The sequence below is a fragment of the Podarcis tiliguerta genome (assembly GCF_965153285.1).
Source record: "Podarcis tiliguerta genome assembly, chromosome: 2".
NCBI lineage: Eukaryota > Metazoa > Chordata > Lepidosauria > Squamata > Lacertidae > Podarcis > Podarcis tiliguerta.
In genome coordinates, this window is record NC_139535.1 from 54,481,075 (window position 1) to 54,495,956 (window position 14,882).

At 44.0% G+C, this 14,882-nt stretch overlaps 1 protein-coding gene across 4 annotated transcripts in view; it reads left to right on the forward strand.

The window, feature by feature from the left end:
- The window catches only part of RNF123 (ring finger protein 123), an 87,149-nt gene that overhangs the window by 30,069 nt on the left and 42,198 nt on the right, over positions 1-14,882 (forward strand). For all 4 annotated transcript variants that reach the window (XM_083429341.1, XM_083429342.1, XM_083429344.1 and 1 more), the window contains exons 23-33: positions 1,803-1,995; positions 3,083-3,228; positions 3,964-4,047; positions 4,760-4,867; positions 5,343-5,520; positions 7,484-7,558; positions 8,183-8,270; positions 8,542-8,629; positions 8,842-8,926; positions 12,423-12,562; positions 12,802-12,990. In XM_083429341.1, the coding sequence (XP_083285467.1) occupies positions 1,803-1,995; positions 3,083-3,228; positions 3,964-4,047; positions 4,760-4,867; positions 5,343-5,520; positions 7,484-7,558; positions 8,183-8,270; positions 8,542-8,629; positions 8,842-8,926; positions 12,423-12,562; positions 12,802-12,990 (1,374 nt within the window). The remainder of the gene's footprint in view (positions 1-1,802; positions 1,996-3,082; positions 3,229-3,963; positions 4,048-4,759; positions 4,868-5,342; positions 5,521-7,483; positions 7,559-8,182; positions 8,271-8,541; positions 8,630-8,841; positions 8,927-12,422; positions 12,563-12,801; positions 12,991-14,882) is intronic.

A 14,882-nucleotide genomic window follows, 5' to 3' on the forward strand; every position in this document is an offset into this window, starting at 1 on the left:
CATTAGTCAGCAGCATTACTCTCTTAACCTGAGAATGCCAAGAATGCTGATTGAGCGCTAGTTGCTGTTGGTCCTAACACAGACGTCTGAGTCAGGATCTGGGCGTGCCAAAGATTGTAGTGATGACTCTGCAGTTTGAGTCGGGAAGTTCTAATATCAGAAACAAATAGAAGGGAAACTGCAACATGATTTTATATAGAAGGCCCCATGTGTTCATTTGACACAGTTGTCACCTGTTGTTTATGGTTTCCACCAATCTCCTCTTCTCTGCCCCCTGTCCTGAATCTCCTGGCATACACAGAGAACTTGGGGAAATGGCAGGATTTGCAGAAGTAGTGAGTGCCTTCTCCAAAAATCCTGCATGAAGCATGTAAGACTTTGGAAATGAAAGAAGCAGGGTGGAGGCCTTCTTGTTGCTTTCTCCTTCCCCAATGGCTGGTGTGGAGCAAGAGGGGATCACTTAGCACAAACTCATATAGAAGGGGAAAGCAATGAAGGGGGATCCCGTCACTTCTTGCCTTTTCTAAAGCATGATGTAAAATGACAGAAAAGGCCTGTCCCAAGACTTCACTTGCCCTTGCTAGCAGAGGGTGGGTCTTATCTCACTTCACATGAGAAACAGTGTCAGCCTCTACTTCCATCTTCTGCTTAATGAAAAAGCCTGCTACGAAGAGAAAGATTCCCCCTTCCAAATTATCTGTAATTTGCAGAAAACTCAGGAAAACAGATATTTATGTTAGGCGGAAGGATGGTTCCCAAAGGTTGGCAGGGGCAGCCACCATAGTGACTTGGTGACTGTAGAGCACAGTAAAGTGTGGGAAAAACTTGGGCAGGGGCTGCTTTTTAAGGCTTCAGGCTTCTTCTATATATATCCCAGGAAAAGTTCAGTGGAAACTCAAGACCAGCTACTACTCTGAGAACTTTGAGAACTGTTGACACAATGTGATGCAAGGCCTGATAAGATGAGGAATTCAAGGATTCAGTTTGTTAAAGAAAGTACTCTGTGCAAAGAAAAAAAGTTATTTTGTTTTGCTTGGCTTCAATTGCATTTTTTGTCTTCACGTAGTGGGCAAACGTTGCCTTGCAGCTTGTCTTGTGTTCCTCTTTAGAAACTGCAGGCTAAAGTTCTATCTCCTTGGGATTCTCAAGGGCAAGGTTATAGGTGGTCAGGATTTCCCACTCCTAAAAATATGGAAGGATACCCCATGCTGGGCCCAGGAAATTTGAATGGTTGATACTTGTCTGCTAGTTCACAGGGATGTCAGTGTGAGCACAATTTTGCCATCTGTGACTGCACCCTCTGATAAGACCATATTGTGAAGAATATTGTGTCCCGTGAATTTGGAACTATACAGCACAGGATAGCCCAGTATTGCCATTACATCTGGCCCAGTGCTGATTCTTTCACTCCGGTTGCTGTTTGGACCCTTAAAAGATTGATTCCAGTCATCAGCTGATGCATAATCAAGCTGATGCATTTTGCAGTGTGGATTATGTAAACTGGGTTGTGTGTCAGTTCAGAAACACCCTATTGAAATAACTGATGAGGATACAAATTGTGCTTTCTAGGGAAAGTTTTCCTGTCCTGAATGTCTGCCTGTGCTATGCTTGCCTGTATGAGACCCTGGTTCTTCTTCTAGGTTACAATGAGTGAGAAGGAAATATTTCAGCTACTTGTCCTACAAATGAGCCTAACTAGAACAAAGGAGATTTGTGCATGGTTCAAACCAGCTTGATTCTTCCCGTTAGAGAAAGAGCTGAACAAATATTACTTCATATCTCTCAATCTCTCTTTTTCTCAGCGTCCAGCTGCGGCACTGGCAATCGGTGGTGCCTTGGCCAGACCAAGCTGGCTTAGTTCACCCACCCTGGGGCGGGCTAACCGTTTTCTCAGCACTGCAGCTGTTAGCCTTATGACTCCAAGGCGGTCACCAGGTGCCTTGGAGAAAGTTAAAGTTCGTACGTTGAACATGGAACAACGGACAGAGGAGGACAGTGAGTAGTGTGCATATATATAATCCTTTCTAATACACAAAAAGAAATAATAATAATAACAACAAAAGACAGAAGAGATCAAAGCAAGAAGGGGGGGGGGGAGAAGGATACAAGGTGAGAGGAGGGAGTGGTAGTATTCCAGAAATAGCATTATAATTCCAGATTCGTAAACATGTTATCCAATAATGTTTTTCCAAAGAAATCCATGAGAAGAGAGTAGCTGCCAATCATGTTCCTTAATTTTAATGTATTCAGTAAACAGATGTAACACTTTCCTAAATTGTCCTTCATTTTCAGGTTGTGTAGGATTTGGGTAAATTTTGTTAACATTTTCTGTTTAAACAATGGTCCAGATCTGAAGGTAGCAATAGTCTTGCAATCTCTTGTAGCTGACTTCCATTGTTCTCAGCCATCCTAAATTCATAATTGGTACCATAGATAAGAGCTCTCTTGAATCATTTACAGTGCTTGGATTATTACAGCAACTGGACTTCTCAACATGATCAGGTGTTTACAAAATGATAACAAATGTGGGGTCATAGTGGTTAATGTTTTCTTTGTTATTAGGCATTTTTGTATTTTTATGCTGTGAATCGCTCTGTGATCCTCTAATAACTATTTAATGGTAGGTAAGTAGGTAGATAGATAGATAATTTCAGCCTGAAGTTCTGCCTTCTAACTGAGGGAAAGGATTTCTAGCAGCATGCTAGCCCATGCCTGGATTTGCTGTAAAGGACTACGATTGTAATTCAAGCTATGTGCTTTCTAAGCAACAGAACTGAGAGGCCAGTGCAAATGATCTGGGAGTAAACAGTGTTAAATAGGTTATATTTAATTATTTTAGTAAACAAAACTGCAGGATGATGAGGCTCAGAAGGATAAATGTAGGTTCAAAGGCAGAGTCTGTATGCCTCGAAACAGAACCAGCTGAACTAAGATGTCTGGTGACTTGAGGTAGTTGTTTGTTCAAGTTTTCCTTCAGAACAGAAAGGCTAACAAAACTTTATGGTTAAAAAAGAGAGAATACCAGACCAGCCTTAGTTCCATTTTCTTCACAGTGATGGATGTTTCATTGTTTTTATGACAGTTGAAGGCAGCCATGGAAATGAGGGCCTTTTACTGGGGAGACCTGCCGAAGAGCCAGAACAACCAATCACTGAGAATTCTCTTTTGGAAATCTTGGATGGAATAGTCATGATGTACAACCTCAGCGTGCACCAGCAGCTTGGTAAGGTGAGCAGGATTCATTTCAGGGGAGTTTTCAGTCCTGTCCCATTTGCACAACTGGGATTGGAACTCACACTAACAAAGACACCATGGCCCACTGGCAGAGGGTGGGGCGCTTTTGATTGCAGCCGCCATACCAACTCACAATGCTTGCTTGCACTCTGCTTTTGGGTGGAACTACACCCTTTGGTGGCAGACCTGCACTTTCTGAACGTGGTTGGCCACCACTCAGCAGTAACACAATAGATGTGCATGTATTTCCTTCTGAGAAGTAGCAGGTGCAAGAAGGGATGCTGATCCCCATTCCCTGCACTGGTATCTTGCTTGCAGCCACTTCTTTCCTCCGTCCCAAAGCAGGGATCTGTGATTGGCAGTGAGGCTAGCTGCAAGGGAATAGCCTTGAGGGAGAAGAGCTTCAGCAGGGATAGCGGCTGACAGAACAAGAGTTGCCAATTTTCTGTTGGAAATTGCCCTGCCTCCTGCTGCTTTATTGCCGTTTGGCAATCTCCCACCTTCAGAGGTGTGGGTCTGTCTGCTGCCATCTTACGTAGTTCTGCTATAGGCTGTCAGCTGAAAATCTGTCTCCAGGAAAGCGACTGGTGGGAGGGGCTCATTGTGGGGTTGGGCCCTGCAATGTATTGATGCTGCCACAAGTTAAGTGTTTGGAAAATAATCCAGTATGTGCTATAACCTGTACAGAAACGCTCTAGCTGGTACTACTGACCCCTATTTGTGTTTTAGATGGTAGGTGTTTCCGATGATGTGAATGAGTATGCTATGGCACTGAAAGACACTGAAGAAAAGATTAGCCGATGCCCAAAGAGGGTAAGAATAACACGGGGATAGTTATATTCACTCTCCCTTAAAATAGGCCTATATTGCCTGCAAGCTGTTCTCTTTCTTGAGAATCATTCAGGTGCTGAGCAGCACTCTATTGCTCTCACTGATTTTCTGAAGGCAGACTGAGAAGCAATGGTGGCTAATTCTCCAATTAGCTAAAATAGGATGGTTGTTTTGTGTAGTTAATGATTAATGATTAAAACAACAACAACACCTTGAGTGTTAAAGTCAACTTCAGAGCCACACACTCCTGCAAGATCATGGCTCCCTTTCCATCAAAACATGGTTCTTGTCTCCTGTGTTACACTGTTCATGTGTGAGCAGTTGTTAAATGAAGTTGCTTTCCAAGGTACCACTGGAATAGATTCTCAACTTCTGTGGTGGTGTGTCTAATGTGGAATTGGTGTCAAGACTGCCTCCTGTTAAGATTCCTTGGATATTGTTAGGTGTAAAAAGTTGTGTGCACTGTAGCTAGCCAAAGTGTGCCTGGGGCTCCATGGTATACCTGATCTCTGTGTAAGGATGACCCCCTTGGGAAGCAGACCATGGCAGCTCATGCTTTTCCTCAACATTAAAAGAACATCCTGTGATTGTGGTAAGGCTTTTGTGAAGTACTGGACTTGCTGTGTACATGCTTCTGAAAGCAGGAAAACATATGCACCATTGCTCTTCATCCCCCACTCTGTGTCCAATTCAGAGAAGAGACATCCATGATGAACTGGTGAAGAGTCAGAAGGTTTTCTCAGAGAAACTTAATCACCTGAGTCGCCGACTTGCTTGGATCAACGTTACCATTTATTCAAAGGTGAGCAGGAAAGTAGTACGTATAATATCAGAGAGGTGCCTCACCTAAGCTTGGGCCATAAATTCCAGTTCTGGCCTGGCCAATGCTGAATGGAGCTGTACCATTTCTTCCAAAGTCTTGTATGTTGTAATTCTGTTAATAAATCCTGGTAAAGTTCATTTTTATCAAAGAAAAATCTTGCGTTGTAATAGTAAATTCATATTCATTTTTCCTGCTTTTGCACAAAATTGTTGAGCTCCTTTTCTTTTATTTCCTCAGTAGTATTTACCCTGATCTAGGTGTGGGGAACCTGTGGCCCCCAAATGTTGCTGAACTGCAACTTGCCTCATCCCTGATGGTTAGCCATGCTGCCTGAGGCTGATGGGCACAAGAGTCCAACGACACCTGCTGGACCACAGGTTCCCTGCCCCTGCACTTAGGTGTATTATTTCATGCCAGTTGAGATACAAACTGACTAGGAATTGCTCCTTTTCAGGAGAAGATGCAAGATATATACTGGCTGCTACGGGTATGCATCCGCACTATTGAGCATGGAGACAGGATTGGTTCGCTCTTTGCTTTTATGCCAGAATTTTATCTGAGTGTGGCTATGAATAGCTACAGTGCTCTCAAGAACTACTTCAGTCCTGTCAACAGCATGGAAGAGCTTCCAGGTGAGGAGGAGAAGGAGGGAACCAGAGATGGCCTCTGAGCAGGACCATCTGTAATTTTGCGAATAGAATTCAATGCACCAGAGAAAAGGGATAAGAACTCCACACAGAATATTGCATGCTGCACAGAATTTGGGTTGCAAAGAATTTGGGTTAGCTTAACGTGCCCTTGTGGTTGTAAAGGTGTGTTTTGAAAATGTGCTGGCTGTATTGTGGGGTAGTATTCAACCAAGCTTTACTCAGAGTAAACTTATTGAAATTATAGACCTAACTTAGTCATGTTCATTAATTCAGTAGGTCTACTGTTGAGTAAAATTTGGGGATACTCTTGAATGGTACTCAACTTTCTAATCACATTAGGTGCTGTTTAACTTGCTCACACAATTGTCCTGCCCTCCACACACACAAAACTACAGTCTGGGTCACTCACTGGGTTTCTCATCTTGATAATGCCTAGTGCAAGCTATAACAAGCATTGTTTGCCCCTGCATCCTGAAGTTGATTAAATGCTATTAAGCCTGACTGCCTACCCTTACACCTGATAACTTTTTAGTATTTATACATTATCTGAGTGGTGTTACCCTGAAACACTGCAGCTCCTGGTAATTATACTGATCCCCTTTTTGAAGAGTTGCAGTCCTAAATGATCTTTGTGTACAGTTTTTAGAATTTCAATAAAAGTCATTTAGCAATTTTGCAGGGCAAGAGTAGCAAAACATGTAGATAATAGCCATTCTTACTATGCAACTTCATGGCGTAATTAGGTTAAATAACTGCATCATATTGACTATCAAGAACTGCTCAAGCAAAGCATACAAATCAAGCCTTCTTGCTTACATCCGTTTTTTGCCTCCTCAAATTCCAGCTTGTTTGCTGTCCCTCATTTTGGATTGTGTTGTGTTTTCTGCCCTCAGCCTGCAGTTACGTTGTTTTGGAAATGTATGCAAAATACATTTCCTCCTCTTTGAAGTACTGTGAAGGGTGAGAAAATACTGTCCTTGTGTCAGAGCAGGTGTTGTGCAGTCTGGCCCTGGAGATGTAATTATGAAAACTTGTTTGGAAGATCTATTTTCTTATTTCATAGTTATTCCAAACTCCTCCATCTGAAATGCCTCTGCCAAGAGCTCTTCTTTTTGGCTGCAAGCTTTTTGGAAGTGAGGCACTGTATTTCAGCATATTGTGTTTCTCTGTAGGTGGTACTCTATGAGAGCCACAATCTCTTTCATTTTGGGGATGAAACCAGATATGACACCAGGAGATCTGTGATTGGATTGTCCACTCCACCCCCACCCCCCACCTCAAATGTCAAAAGCTTGTGGTGGATTTTAGATCAGAGCTACAGCACTGGGGAATAGGTTTTTAACCCCCATCCCATCTACAATTTCCCCAATCTTTATTCTTCTGTTTATCCCAAAGCTGTTCCATAACACAGTTCAGTATTCCTATTTTAGCTGTGTTATGCGGGTATTAGACGTATACAAAGGGACTACTGTATATTATTGCTAAGAATTTGCTTAACTGTAGGGAAGTGTCCAGGCTAATTTTATCAGAATCAACAGCTGCTCCTGTATTGATTATCTGCATGTCTCAGAAAGCCTATACTAGTCAAAGAGATGAACCCAGTCCACAGCCTGCATGGCTGTTTTCTAACCAGGTGTGTAAAAGAACTTCTAAGGATATTCCCACTTACTTCCGATGTTTCTGGTTAAGTGGTAAGGTAAAGTTGGCAACATCAAATGCTGCTGTGCAGACTTCCTGCCATCGTTCTCTTAAACTTTAAGCTGGATTCCTGACTTGCCTGCTAGAGACTCAGACAAATGGTAGCCCATCCTCCATACTTGGACCGTGTTTTCTCTCTGTAAATCTTAAAGCTCATTCTAGAAATTCATTCTGCTGCAGCTGCTGTATTCTATAGCTGTGGGGGTTTTTTGCCTGCATCCTGATATTCTGAACTTTTTCTTTTCAGGCTACGAAGAGACTTTGACTCACCTCGCTGCCATTTTAGCCAAGCATTTTGCTGACTCAAGGATTGTGGGAACTGGTAAGGCAACTCCTGTTTTCCAAAGGACATGCTGGGCTGTAGGTGTTATGTGTGTGCATTCGTGCGCACATGCATATGTGATTGGGGGAAAGAAAATTAAGCTCATGCTTGCTGATTTTTTATTTTATTTCTACTTGATACTTCTTGAATAGTAAGGGTGTCTGTTTCTATGTTTTTAACACCTCAGATCATTGCAGAATTCAATTATTATTTTTGGGTTTGACATTTGTCTTTACAGTATATCCTGTCCTGCTTACTAGTCCTGTAACTGTAGTAAACTATGCTTGCAATATTTCACACAGTGAAAATCCGGACAGAAAAGTTATTGAGCTTTTCTTTTTCTTAAAATCACAAAAAATGCTGTGTTTGAGCTATATTTACGGAAAATCAGCAACAATGGCACTACTGACATGGATTGCCATACGTCTGAATTTTACCGCACATTTTTCTGATTTCTGCCCAGACACTACTGCCCACTGCAGTACTCTGAATATGTCCAGGAAATCCCAGACGTATGGCAACCCTAAGTATGCAATTGCACCACAATATCTGAAGCATTTTTCTGGCAATCTATGTCCCTACTATCCCTACTCCACTTACATTCTGTCTTGTTTCCATATTCAGACATCAGAGACTCCCTAATGCAGGCTTTGGCCAGCTATGTTTGCTACCCACACTCACTCCGTGCTGTAGAGAGGATTCCAGAACTACAGTAAGTTCTTGGTTTCACCATTCCTGAAAAATATTATGTGTCCTGGAAGAGGATTGTTTCTCTCTTCTTCTCTGAACCAGGCATGATTCCTATACTTATAATCCCTTTTGTGTGGAAGCTGCTGCTCCCCTTGTTTCCTCACATTGCACTTCTGATTCTTCCCTCTCAAGTAAACTAAACATCTTGCCTTGAATCCTTCCCAAAGCCCCACTTTTTAACCTTGGTGCTGTTTTCATGGTGGTTGGCTGACTTGTTTGTTTTACTCTGGCAGGCGAATATCCATGATGAAGAACCTGCTGGCCCCCTACGAGCAAAGACCCTGGGCCCAGACCAACTGGATCCTTGTACGACTGTGGCGAGTAAGAACAGATACCCTCTGCTTTCACATTTTGTTCAGAATTTCCAGCTTGTAGTTTTAAAACCAGTGGTTTCCCCTCTGTTTGAACTTTCCCTTAACTTCTTGTTTGAACTTTGTTACCTTCTTCTGGCGAGAGGGTCTCCATGGTCCTTGTTGGGAGATAACGTGAGGTCTTCTAAGCAGACATTTCTCCCTTCCCCCCCTCTCCTGTAGGGCTGTGGATTTGGATACAGGTACACACGGCTTCCTCATCTCCTGAAAACCAAGCCAGAAGATGCCAATCTCCCCAGCTTGCAGAGTGAGTGGGGGATAGGGAGTGGAGATGTGTTGCTTTGCCAATACAGCTTGTGGGTAAATGCAGTCCTGTAACTGAGCTTATCCTAATCTGGTTAGCTGTTGACTCTGGTACCAGAAGGGCAGGATCCTGTTGTGTGGTGCCCCCACACTGCTGCTGTCTGTTGGCGCAATAATCGGCACCAGTGGATCCTGTCTGTGTAACTGCTGGGACCCAGCATGTCTGGGAGCTAGAGGGCTCCTGATGCCATGTAATATAAATAAGTTGTCTCTGTCCCTAACTTAACTGTGTGTGGCAAACTCAGGGTGAAAAGTTTCTTATTAACTTCCTGACCCAGCTCTCTTCTATTTTTGAGTGCAAAACCTCCTTTAAAAAAACACCACCTCCATATAATTGTGATCACCCTGGTTGTTTTCACTGGTTCACTAGGTGATGACCAAAAAAGCTCTGGGGTATATTTATAGGAGACAAAACATTTTAGCAGCATATGGCCAGAGCAGGCATGAGTTGACAAAGTGTGAACGCATTCCCAAAGGCACACCAGGTTATAGTTTTAAGGAGTAAAATTGATTTTTCTAAGGAAATCAAGTTGATTGGCATTGGTGATACATTGGATCAAGCAGGCACTGCTTCACTTGCAGCTCTGGGCTGGTCGTCTTCTGTGAATGTTAGTCCTACTTTGTTCTGAGGCATTTGCCACTCACTTATGGCAGCCATGGTTTAGTAATCAGGCTGGTCTTCCAGTGTTACCCCAGTACTCAGAATGGCTTTATATCCAGCATGGCAAGGATCTCTGAGAGACTCCAGTTACAAGCTGTAGGGGGAGCTTTGGCTTCTCCTCTGTAGTTATTGATCTAGTGAAGAGAATGATGGCATCTGTGTTGCTGAGTGGATGGCAAGTTATGAGCTGATCCTGCACTCTTTCTCTGAGAGAGCATATAATGCCGGGACAGAATGACTAACCTCACAGCCCAGCAGAAGGTGGCAGTAGTAACACCTGCTTGACCCTTCTAAGAAAATTTGCATCTATAATGTTTCTCTCTTTGTTTTGTTTTGCTTTTTTCTTTTCTGCTTTTTTGGGGGCCCAGGAGATCTCTCTGTTGCTAGTTTCCAGAGTAAGTTTCCTGTTGTCTTCCCTTTGTACGGTGGTGACATAGTTTTATAGCCCTCTAGTAGAGCCTTTTCCCCTACCACCCTTGGTGCACAAGCCGGTCCTTTGGAAACGATGGGGTAGAAAGATAAAGCGGGATGAGTCTGGCTGCACCAAGTGATGGTCCTAAGAGCCATCCAAATGTTTGTCATGGTGACCTGTCAAATGTGCCTCAGGGTGGGTGGTGGAGTATGTATCTCCCTTTAGGTTTGGAGGGAATATTACGAGTGCACAGCAAATATGTTTAGGAGCTGTTAATGTGCTCTCCATAGCAGTTTCCCCTTGTGGCTGTGGTGTCAACTGTCCTTTTCCTCTTTATTCTTCTCCATTCCACCTTTTTTTTTTTTTTACACTTCTTCTGAAAAGATGGACACAACAGGGAACAGAAAGGTTGAGCAGATACAGCTTCCCTGAAACTGCTAGCTCCAGTTCTGGCCCAGTTCTGCAGGCTAATAAGCTGGCTGTTTTTGCTGAGGCTGTCATGAAACTCCATTCCTGGGGGTGCGGTCATTGAATGACCTTGGGACACCTATGCAATTGGGTTCACTTTTCTAGGTGTCGGCAAGGTCATCGCTGTCTGCCAGTGATTTCCTCCATGTGGCTCCGAAAGGTCTAAGACAGGGCACAGGATCCTTTGGCTAGTGATCCTGCTTTCTGCTATTTTGAGGTGTACTTGAATGAATAATTAATACCAAGTTAATTGAAAGGAGCCTATTTACCAGCTGTCCTTGGGACACTGCCCTAGAGGGGCTGAGTCCACCCCCCTCTTGCAGGTCTTTGTGATGCTGCAGGGAGAGATTGGAGCACAGACAATGGAAGACATATCAGGTGTGCTCTGGCCATTACTTGGGGTGGAATATCTGAATGTGAAAGTCAGCTCACCTCTCTGCCTTTCCTGTTACAATCCCTCGCCTTTTGTACCTCAGTTACTGCTATGCTTGCCTAATGTCGATGGGCAATTTAGGGGCACGCCAGTGATTAGTCGTCATCTGCTCTCCAGCCTCAGTTTATTAAGGGACAACTCATGCTCATTTCCTGTCTAGGGCCCCCTTTAGTAACTAAAGCGATGATGGGACTGGCTGGCTCCTAAGAGAGGAGAACATGCATGTACATCCTTCTAGCTTGGTCCTCTACTGGCTAGTTTTTTGAGCCTTGAGTTATAGGTTCTGCTGTTAAGAGGTTGACTAGAAGAGCTCTTAAAGCTTATTCTCACAGTTGTGAGCCTTTCAGCTGCATTCTCTTGAAAGCAAGCAGTGCTCTCACATGTGTGTCACTTTGGGACTCTCATTTGGCAGGGATTTCATTTCAGTGCCAAACCGAAGCTTAGATAATCCGGCTCTGCCTGACAGCTTCCTCCTGGTTTACATCTGATCTCTAGCATGTTCCAAAGGAGGGAAAAGTGATGTAAGGTGTGCTCCTGGGGTGGGGTGCCATCAGTGTATCTCAGATTTCTTTTTTCACTGCTGCAGTCCTAGTGACGTCAGTAGTATCTGCTGCTGGGTTATAGTTCCATTGTGAAAAGTTTTACCTTAGCCCTTGTGTCTAAGGGAAGTGAGGAAACAAATGGCCCTCCTTTAAGACTCTGATGAGGAGGACTTAGTAATAAGAGCTAGCAAAGTTCCTGTAGCTAACACACACACACACACACACACACACACACACACACACACAGAACATTTAAAATGCACCCCTGTTTCAGGCTTGCTTTTGGGTTCCATTGGCAGGCTGGAAAAGAGTTGGGTTTAATTCCCCCTCCCCTTTAGATTTCTCGCCCTGATCGGAAATGGGCAAACAAGTGTGAACATGTGCCATGCTGGCAGAGAGGAGCGGGACTGTCTGTCTTGGGTGCTGATTCCCTGCTAGGGAGCTACTGTGATGCTGCTTTCAGGAGAGATTAGTGCTGAGCTGACCTAGGGCATTGTGGGGATGAGCAGGAGGGATGCTTGGCTTGAGCTCAGCTGCAGGGCACAGCTTCTTACTTGTAGAGAGACAGCAAATGTGCATGACCACATCCCAGCTAATTCAGATCGGCATTATGGCAAAGAGCTCCAGGCCTTGGAGACGGGACAGGCTCAGAATAGTCCATGTGTGAGAGCTGGCCTTGGAGGGCAGCTGCCGCCTCTACTTATTGTAAAGAGGGCCTCTGCTGGGAGGAGGCTCCAAGAATTCCTTGTGATTTTTGAGAGACAAAATGAAGCTGAATGCAGTGAAAGGGGCACATAGTTATAAACTTATAAACTGTTCCCCATTTCCACACGATGGCAGTGAAACAGGCTGGGCTTGGGCAGCAGCTGCCCAGCACCTTCCGGTAGTGTGGCCTCTTAAGAAGCCGCTCTTGTTTCATTCCAGAGCCTTGTCCCTCCACCCTGCTGCAGCGACACATGGCGGACCTGCTGCGGAGTGACCGTGAAATGGCACCCAGTTTCCTCAACAGTGTGCTTAACCAGCTGAATTGGGCCTTCTCAGAGTTCATTGGCATGATTCAGGAGGTGAGAGTTTTGGATCCGGAATAAATCCGATTGAAGGAGTAAGCCTCTGCCTGTCATCCTGGAGGACAAAAACAAAAGTCCTTTCCTTACTAGGTGTCAGTAGCAGTTTGCAGCACAGTTCTTGTGGGATGATGGGATTGAACTGGAAAAGGGGGAGGGGAGTTAGGGGCAGGTGTGAAGAGAACAGCTGCCCCCCCTTCCAGTTCTTACATTAAGCTGCATCTGTTTTGCTTGGGCAGATCCAGCAAGCTGCAGAGCGCCTGGAAAGAAACTTTGTAGACAGTCGCCAGTTGAAGGTGTGTGCAACGTGCTTTGACCTGTCGGTGAGCCTGCTCAGGGTCTTGGAAATGACGGTCACACTGGCTCCTGAGATCTTCCTGGACTGGAGTCGCCCCTCATCAGAGCTATTACTCAGGAGACTTGCACAGGTACTCACTTCTCCGCAGGAAAACATTAGGTTGGGTACATGGCAAGGGGCAAAGGTTTTTAGCTGAGGATGTGGGTGCTGTCATTTGGCACAGTCACAGTTTCCTGGGTGAACTATATTATTCTAAAAGAATGTGTCACCATGGCTCTCCCCCCCCCCCACTGTCTTACTCTGTTAGTGATTATTCAGAGATTGTGTGTATGCATGTCTGCAGCAAGATAAAGGTCTCCAGTTCACTGTCCTTTTTCTTCTTTGGTAAGCCTTAATTTCTTCCTGGAAAATAACTCCAGAGTAAAGACGGCCAAACATTTCAAGAAGTGGAAGGATAAGCCAATCTGTACCCCTTCCCGATGATATTCCTAAGAATCTCCTTCTCTGGGCTTCAGCCCTTGCTTCCTTTTTCAAATGCCTTAATGCCCCCTATGATTTATTTAAAGCTTTTAAAGCATAATGTATCAGTAAATCACCTTTTCTGTCAAGCATCAATTCATACTCACATGTTTTCATTATCCATGCATCAGATCCATTCAGTACAGACAGAATAATTCATTCATTTATTTATTTCAATGTTTTCATATCCCTCCACCTGTAATATAAATATAAAATAAAACAGAATAAAATCATAAGTTCATTAAGGAAAAATAGCAACACAAAGCCGAAACACCAACCAGCATCAACAATATCAGGTTCCAAAGGCCCAGACAGGTAATCTTGCATGTTCCATTTCCATTGTCCATGGTCAACCTGGCCACCATATGACCAGACAGTTGATGTGCAGATATCCTGGCAAGATTACATGGCCACTTGAGTGAAGCTGCTAAATCGTACAGCCATTAGCCATTAGGTAACAATGGAGAACATGAAACTTATAGATGTAGACACTGATGCTTAAAGATTGGGAGGGCAGGGTGTGCATGTCACTTGGGACTTGCTTGCATGGGTCACTGTAGCAGATCCATCTGGAAACCTAGTTTGAGTTGTCATGCGATGACTGGCCATGCAAAGAGGCTTGCGGCACACCAGAGCCACCTATAAGCAGTTACATGCAGATGAAGTGACCAAACCACTCATATTTGTTCTGAGCACATCTGTTCACACAACCAACTACAGTGCAGTGTTTGAAAATAGGTTGACCAAAAATGTCAGGTTTTAATTTTGAAATGAACTCTTCGAAATGCTTTTATGAATTGTTTCTTAAAAGAGTGCGGCATTTATCCCTGAAGGGGAAAGCAATGTGCCAAATGTTCTTTGGGTGCCACTTTCAGAATTCTGCCACATTCTAGCTGAAGCATCAGCTTGCTCTCTGGAATGATGACTCACTGCTGGCTAGTTCCTCATTTTGCCCAACTTCTTTAAATCAAATATCTCTGCACAACCTTGCATGTACCTTTGTGCTAAGGTTCCACTGTATGCATGTGGAAATTTGGCTTATTAGAAAGAGGCCCCATCCATCCATGGAATTAAGAGCTGTTTTGCCTTCTAAGAGTTTTTTCATTGAAAGTGTCCACAGCCTGAGATGTGAGCTGATGCAACCCGAGCCACATTTTCAGTCTGTTATTGCTGAAGGCTCAGGTCTGTTGTCATTCTCATGGTTCACAGAGAGGCCTGTCATATTTCTTTTCTGAGCAGCCGCCTTGATGGGTATCCTCCACACCATGAAATCTAGGGCCACACAGAGCATCATCATTCATCCATCTAGTATCTCATCATCTGCTGTAAAATATATGTTCTTGGAAGACCGTCCTTTGCTATTGTGGGTCTGAAAGGCAGATAGTTCCAGGGCATAAAGGAAGGAACAACCCTCAAGGCCCTTTCTGTATCCCAGCACACCTTATTACAATGCAGTGCCCAATATTGTGCCTGCTGTTATAGAGAGATTTCTGAATCCGAAGG